Source organism: Cyprinus carpio, chromosome B22, assembly GCF_018340385.1.
Source record: "Cyprinus carpio isolate SPL01 chromosome B22, ASM1834038v1, whole genome shotgun sequence".
Lineage (NCBI taxonomy): Eukaryota > Metazoa > Chordata > Actinopteri > Cypriniformes > Cyprinidae > Cyprinus > Cyprinus carpio.
Genome location: NC_056618.1, coordinates 3,943,283 through 3,951,932, shown reverse-complemented (window position 1 = coordinate 3,951,932; position 8,650 = coordinate 3,943,283). Strand labels below are relative to the sequence as shown.

General features: G+C 37.8%; 1 protein-coding gene across 1 annotated transcript in view; it reads left to right on the top strand.

Annotated features, from left to right (window-relative positions):
* LOC109075252 (cryptochrome-1) overlaps positions 1 to 8,650 on the top strand; it is a 198,361-nt gene that overhangs the window by 1,212 nt on the left and 188,499 nt on the right. The window contains 5 exon segments of the mRNA XM_042749334.1: positions 1,005 to 1,398; positions 1,400 to 1,417; positions 1,419 to 1,453; positions 2,575 to 2,719; positions 2,840 to 2,953. Of these exon segments, the coding sequence (XP_042605268.1) occupies positions 1,005 to 1,398; positions 1,400 to 1,417; positions 1,419 to 1,453; positions 2,575 to 2,719; positions 2,840 to 2,953 (706 nt within the window).

The following is an 8,650-nucleotide window of genomic DNA, read 5'->3' as shown; positions in this document are numbered from 1 at the left end:
ACCATGATGACACCATTTTTTGGACCTTATCATGAAGGTAATGCAATGTGTTTTTGACATTTACTCTGTCAATAACATGTTATGGATCATATCCTGATTGAAGTGCCATGTTTTTTTTATTATTTGTTTATTTATATATTTTAATTTACCATGTTTTGAACCATATCATGATTGAAATGCCGTGCAGGTTTTTGTCATTTATCATGATAATACCATGTTTTGGACCTTACTATAAATGTAAGACCATGTTTCTGATCATCATATCATGAGAAAACCACCATGTTTTTTTTATTTTATCATGGTAATACAATGTTTTGGAGCATAACATGATTGAAATGGCATGTTTTTTTGTTGTTGTAGTTATTTTTTTGTACGTATTTTGTAAGGTATTTTTTAAAATCATTTTTGTCATGATAATACCATGTTTTGGACCTTATCAGTAATGTATTGCCATGTTTTTTATTTTTATTTACCACGATAATACAATGTTTTGGACCATAAAATGATTGAAATGCCATGTTTTTTGTTGTTTCTTTTTGTAAATTTTTTTTAAATGTATTTTTTAAATAACTTCAAACCATGAAAACAACATTAAAAACAATATAAATATTGTCAACTTTCAAAACTTTTTCATTCACTTGCTCTCAACAAATACCATGGTAATACAATTTTTTGGACTATAACATGATTGAAATGTCATGGGTTTTTTTGTGTGTGTTTTTTTTGTGTGTGTATTTTTAAGGTATTTTACAAAATAACTTTTGCCATGATAATACCATGTTTTAGACCTTATCTGCCATGTTTTTTTTTTTTTTACCACGGTAATACATTGTTTTGGACCATAAAATGATTGAAATGCCATGTTTTTTTTGTTGTTGTTTGTTTTGTACATATTTTTTAATATATATATATAAAACGTTTGCCATGATAATACCATGTTTTGGAGATTATCAGGAAGGTAAAGCACTGTAATTAATACATTTTGTTGCATTATTCTGTTCCAGACTGAAGTGTTCGGATCGTGATTCAGTCGTCATGAGTCAGCGCACCATCCATCTCTTCCGTAAGGGCCTGCGGCTGCATGATAACCCCACCCTGCTGGGGGCGCTGGCGTGCTCCGCCGCGCTCTTCCCCGTCTATGTCCTGGACCGCACGTTCCTGGAGGGGGCGATGGGCTTGGGGCTGCGCTTCATCCTGCAGAGTCTGGAGGATCTAGACACCCGTCTGCGGGCGCTGGGCTCGCGGCTCTACGTCCTGCGCGGGTCGACGGCGAATCGACGACACGGAGGTGGAGCCGTCCTCGTGACCCGGTGGGGCGTCACACAGATCAGCTACGACACGGAGGTGGAGCCGTATTATGCGTGCATGGAGCGGGAAATACAAGCGCTGGCACAGGAGGCGCGGACTCCAGACGTACAACGCATGTGTCGCACACGCTCTACGACGTCAAGAGGTGCGACCGGGTTTAGGCTAGATGGTGTACAGGTGTGGGCGTGGCCTAAATGAGCTCTGTCTCTATAGCATTGTTTTTGTCATGCTGTACAATAATTACTGTTTTTGTATTATTGTAAGGGAAAGGTTTAGGGTTGGGGTAGGTGTCAGTGTTAATAAAACACAATCTAATAAGTAGAAAATTACATTTATTTTTAGCTTCTGGTTTTAAAATATAAATATTAGATTAAAAAACTTGACTGAAAGTTACAAATGTTGCCTTGGTGAAACTAACTGAAATAAGTTTAAGTACTGAAATTACTAAAATTTAACTTAAAATTCTTAATTTAAATTAACCGTACATAAAGTTTAATATAAATATTTTAAGAAAAACTTCCAAAACTTGAAGAAAATTTTGAAATGCTGCCCTGGCAAAACTAACTGAAATAAGTTTAAGTATTGAAATTCCTAAAATTAAACTAAAACAAAAATAAATTTTAACCTCCCAGTAACTAAAATAGAGCAGAAATAAATAAAAATATGCATATTAGGTTAAAATCTTGAACTTAAAAGTTAGAAATGTTGGCAACTAGCTGAACTAAGTTAAGAAGTACTGAATTTACTAAAAAATAAACGGAAATATAAATTAATTAAAGATACAGAAATATTTTAAATCAGACTATCAGTACTGTTATAGTTAACTAAAACTGTTTAAGGTAATTGAAATAATATTTACATAAAGTAAAATATAAATATTTGAAGAAAAACTTAAAAAACTTAAAAATTAGAAATATTTCCTTGGCAACTAACTAAAATAAGCTGAAGGTGAAGTACTGAAATTACTCAAATTAAAACTGAAATATAAATGAATTAAAGATATACAGAAATATTTTAAATCAGTGTTACTGTTGTTAGTTATTAAAAAATATTTTTGGTAACTTAAAGTTAAATGTAAGTTTTAATTAGAAACTGAAATAAATGTGACCCTGGAGTTGAAGGTTGTTCCTGAAGGACTGTATGAGTGTGTTTTGTTCCTTAACTACAGTATCATTTAAAAAAGTAGCAAGAATTGTAATAGTGTCTTGGTGTGAAGTCAGATGTTCCTGAAGGACTGTATGAGTGTGTTTTGTTTCTTCTCTCCAGGATCGTGAAGGCCTGCGGCGGCTCTCCTCCGCTCACGTACAAGAAGTTCCTGCAGGTTTTGTCTGTTTTGGGTGAACCGGAGGAACCGGTGCGGGACGTCAGTGCTGAGGATGTGTGTGTGACTGACACACATATGTAGGACTCTGTGTGTGTGTGTGTGTGTGTGTGTGTGTGACTGACACACAGATGGAGGACTCTGTGAGTGATTCTGTGAGGTTGTGTGTGCAGGAGATGCTCGCCCCCTGCGGAGCCGCTTCACGAGCAGACGTACAGAGTCCCGTCTCCAGCTGATCTGGGTCTGGAGCTTGACTCTGAGGTCTTGTGGCCCTGCGGAGAGACACACGCGCTCCAGAGACTCCACAAACACTTCCAGAGTCAGGTCTGATTCATCTCCGTGACTCGAATCTTTTCATTGCAGCCTGATTCGTTCACTGATTCATTCCTTCACTGAGTTTATTCAGAAGGGAGGGTTTTTCTTTGGCTTCAGTCTTTGAACAACTGGAAAAAGCAGGTGCATCACTGTTAGTTAATTAAGTAGTTGTTAAATAATATAGTTTCACATAAATATACTTTATGATGACTGAAGCTAAGTAAAGCTGAAATAAAGTAAAATATAAATATTAAATGCACTTATATATTTAGCTGCATCAGTATTGTTATTGTTAACTAAAATATATAGAAATATTTTAAATCAGTTGTGTTAATGCAGTTATTGTTCATTCTAACTAAAACTATTAAAAACCATCGTCGCTTATCAAAATAAAGTTTAAATAAAATAGAAATATTAGATGAAAAACTGAAAAAAATTATAATTGAAAAAAATAAGTTTAAATTTAAGTACTAAGACTATTGAAAACAACTATCAATAACCGAAAGGTGAAATTAAATATAAATATTAGATTAAAAACTTTATATTTGGTTCAAAAACATTTTTTGTGTTCTGCTGTTTGAAAGTCTGGAGGGTGGGATCTTGCTTTCAAAGCTAGCTTGCTATTATTATTTTTTTTTTTAATTCCACTTTTGCCAAAATCTGCTAATTTTCTTCTTTAAAAAGAGACCAACCTTAGGTTTATATTCCAAAGTGTTCATAAAATACAACAATTTAATTTTGGATAGTGCACGTTAATGCCTATTTTAAAAAATGAGGCGGGCGTGACAACAACAAACTTTTATTTTGAATACGATTAATCCGGATTAATCATTTGACAGCACAAAAAAAAAAAAAAAAAAACTTTAATGAAATTTTAGAAATGTTGCCCTTGGCAACTGACTGAAAAAAAATAAAAATAAACAAATAAAAACACAAATAAACAAAAATAATGCTACAGTGTGTCCACACGGGAACAGAGACGTACATGAATGAAAACCGTCAGTGAATGAATCTGATTGGTGTTTGAGGCGTGAAGCGGCGCTAGCGTGTGATGATGTGTGAGATTTCCTGTGTGTGCGGGATGGGTGGCGAACTTCTCCCAAAGCGCGGACGGTTCCGAAACTCTCTGCTGCCCAGCACCACGGGCCTCAGTCCGTACCTGAGTCTGGGCTGCCTGTCAGTCCGCACCTTCTACCACCGCCCTCCGCAGCGTCTGCGCGCAGGTCAGCGCACGCTCATAACACACACAGCATGCTAACTACAACCACCGGAGCAACATGCTCCACGAGAGCAGCTCTGTGCAAACACACAAACAGAACAGAACGAGAGAATCGTGAGAGATTCTTCTGTTACAGCGGATTCCCCAGTAGAGCCTGTTGTTAGCATGTTTGCGAAGCTAACAACGTTAATCAAAAACACAACGATTTTGGGTGAAGTAGTAGCGTATTTTTAATAATGCATTACTATCATATTTAATTGAAACTTTGAAGTGTAATAATCAGCCCTTACTAATATTCCAGCCGACTGATGTTAGCATGTTGCTAAGCTAACAACGTTAATCAACAAAAATACAATGATTTTGTGCGAAGTAGTCTATTTTTAACGAGTTAATACTATATTTTATTGAAAATTTGTATATGTATAATTAGACCTCAAGGCTGATGATTCCAACCAACTGGTGTTTAGCATGGTGCTAAGCTAACAATGTTAATAAAGCACAAATACAACAGATTTTGCGTTAGGTAGTGTATTTCTATAGATATTTCATTCATTAAAACTTCCCAGTATATTTATATTCCGCCTTCAGGGTTAATTTCAGCGCCAACTGATTTTAGCATGTTTGCTAAGCTAACGACACTAATAAACACATAATATGCACATAATGTGTGAAATAGTGTATTGTTTTTGACTTAGAGCTTTTTTTTTTTTTGATACTTTGCAGTAAATTTATAATTAACCCACAAAGTTAATTCCAGTTAAGGCTAATGTTAGCATGTTGCTAATGCTAATGAACAAATACTCGCACATTATCATTAAGCACATATTAAGTGAAATAGTCAATTTTAATGAATTGAAACTGTTTTATTATAGTTTTCACTGCTGAATAAACTAATAATATGTAAATTAAGCACTTTTCGTAAAGTTTTCATTTAGCTAAAATGAGTGCCTGTGGCTACTACAAAGAAATACTAGCGTACTGTTTGAAAATAATTAAAACAAAGTCGTTATCATTACATGTTGTTTTATTTAATTTTATTTTACAGTAGTATCATTGTGTTGGTGTTTTTAATTCACTACTTGGAAATTATTTTGCGTTCTCTTGTTTTATCTCAATTTTCTGCAAACTCACCTGACCTTTTGTTAAACATTAACGTTGTCTCTCTGACGTTTCTTTCATGAGTCCGCATCGAAGAACCACTCGCTGCCGCCCGTGTCTCTCCAGGGTCAGGTTCTGTGGCGCGAGTTCTTCTACAAAACAAACAAAACAACCGCGTCGGCCACGCCGAACTTCACCAAGATGCAGGGGAAAACCCTATTTTGTCGGCAGATCGACTGGTATCACGATCCAGAGGCTCTGGAGAAATGGAGAACCGTAAGAGAACCGCATGTTTGAGGTCTTTCCTGCTGTTTTTGTGTGGTTTCAGTTAGGGACGGGATCCCCATGATAAGAATTAGTCTTCCCGTGTTAATAACGATAAAGTCTAGTTGTTGACATATTTCTGTGTGCGACTGTGTGGCGGAAGGAGTTTATTGCTAAAGGATGAGCTCCGTCAACAATCTGGAACTGGAATGTGTACTTCTGCGATGCATGTGGAGTTTATTGTGATAAGATTGTTAAGCCTATATCGCCCATACCCTAGCGTGTCCCGATAACATCCTCTGGTCTCCATCCGTCAGGCTCAGACGGGCTTCCCGTGGATCGACGCCATCATGACCCAGCTGCGTCAGGAGGGCTGTGATCCCATCATCTGGCGCGGCACGCCGTGGCCTGCTTCCTGACGCGAGGGGATCTCTGGATCAGCTGGAGAGGGAGGCATGAAGGTACTTTGGGTCTTGTTGGTGTGTTTGAGTCTTTCATGCAGGTACTTCAGTTGTGTCAGTTCTCAGGTGTTCGAGGAGCTCCTGTTGGACGCGGACTATAGCGTGAACGCCGGGAACTGGATGTGGTTATCCGCTAGCGCGTTCTTCCACAAATACACCAGGATCTTCTGCCCCGTGCGCTTTCGGTCGTCGGACTGACCCTCAAGGACAGTATGTGAGGTATCATCGAACAAGCCACTTTAATGATTTGATTTAACACGCCCACTTCTGCTTAATATTCATGACATTCTGCGTTTGATCCGCCAAATCCACTACATTTTTATGTCAATGTGAATTTATTATTCATGCTAATCTGCCTTTGATATGCCACGGCTATCACAATTTATTATCATGAGGTTTTTGTTTGATATGCCACGCCCACCACTCTGTTTTACATTTATGATGTTCTGAATTTGATCTGCCACGCCTACCACCGTTTAATATTCATGACATTGTGTTCCAATTCCAATTCGTTTAATATTCATGACATTGTGTTCAATACACCACACCCACCACCGTTTAATATTCATGACATTGTGTTCAATACGCCACACCCACCACCATTTAATATTCATGACATTGTGTTCCAATACGCCACAAAGGAACCACACCCACCACCGTTAATAATATTCATGACATGTGTTCCAATACGCCACACCGACGCCACCCCACCAACCGTTTAATATTCATGACATTGTTGTTCCAATTCGCCACACACACCACCGTTTAATATTCATGACATTGTGTTCAATACGCCACACCCACCACCCCCGTTTAATATTCATGACATTGTGTGTTTCAATACGCCACACCCGCCACCGTTTAATATTCACGACATTGTTTCTCCAATTCGCCACACCCACCACGTTTAATATTCATGACATTGTGTTCCAGATTTCGCCACACCCACCACCGTTTAAGCATTCATGAGATTGTGTTCCAATTCGCCACACCCACCACCGTTTAATATTCATGACATTGTGTTCCAATTCGCCACACCCACCACTGTTTAATATTCATGACATTGTGTTCCAATTCGCCACACCCACCAGTTTAATATTCATGCCATTGTGTTCAATTCGCCACACTCTCCACTATATTTTCAATATTCATTACATTGTGTTCAATTCGCCACAGACACACCCACCACTGTTTAATATCATGACATTGTGTCCTGTCTTTGATCTGTAGGAAATACCCGCCCGTTCTGAAGAACGAACTCTCCCTCGCCAGTATATTTACGAGCCGTGGAGAAAGCGCCAGAAGACGTCCAGCTCAGCGCCGGCTGCATCATCGGTATGGAGGGACGCTAAACACTATCTAACCCACCGCTGAAACCGGTTTAATATGTTCTGACCCGTGTGTGTGCAGGTAAGGACTACTCCTCGCTCCCATGGTGTGCCACACAGAGGGCCAGTCAGAGGAACCTGGGGTTTGATGCGTCAGGTGCGCACCGAGCAGCAGAACACGGGCCGAACTCACACGAGGTGAAGCGCAAACCCTTACAACGACTTTCTTCTGAAGTGGAATGCCAATATGTCCACCTTTCAAAGTGTCAATAAAGAGATTTTGATCTTCTAACAGATGTGGCAGATGACCCGATGGAGGCGGGGCTTAAGCGTGAGCTACAGGGAGGAGGAGGAGCTTCTGGAGGGGGCGGAGCAACACGGCACGTCCAAACGTTTCAGCGCGGTGACGCGGATCATAAGTCCCAGCCCCTGGACGCCAAGAGACTCTGCAGTTGAGCGGAGAGATCATGTGACTTTAGAACTGCCCAAATCAGACCACCCGTATTACTTCATTGACATCAACATGCGAAGCATGTTATTCCTGAACAGAAGACGGCATTTGAACTCGATGTTGTGTGTTTTTTTTTCTGTTCATGAGAGATTTCTCTACATTCAACAGAGTTTGTGAAGAAGAAAACGAGTGAGAATTTTTTATGCAACAGTCTTCCTTTGTTTTTACAGTCATTAAATACATGTGTATGTTATGCAAAAAGATCAAATAAATCACTGGAAGTGAGCTTTGACACAATAAATATATAATATTCATAACACATCATTTCTTCAGTTTTTCAGTACAGTGAGAGATTACACCGGAAAGCTGACATTTAAATATAAATAATTTTAACATGTAAAATTAGGTTTCTAATTAATTAGTGTAGTAATAAATAATAATTAGATCTTTTAATAAACTATTGTGTGTTATTGTTCATTTCGGAGACTCTCGAGATACTTTTTCGGTTTTAAAAAAGTAAAACAAAAAACTAAACACTAACTTGATCTATTCTTTTTGTATTCTATTAAAAAATTAATTAAAAAAATTAATTAAAAAAAATGAATGAATTAAAAAAACACCTTTCTATATGTACTGTGTTGTTATAACACTTGTGTATCATTGCTCTTGTGTTGGTTTTGATTGCTTCTGTTGTCCCTCATTTGTAAGTCGCTTCGGATAAAAGCATCTACTAAAATTACTAAATGTAAGTAAAGTTTTTTTTGTTTTGGATTTTTGTGTGTGGATAAAATGTTTGACATACTAAAAATTAATCATTCAAACAAATCTCCAAAAATAATATTACACTCTTATTAAAATCACCAGTTAGAGTTTTATGTATTTTTT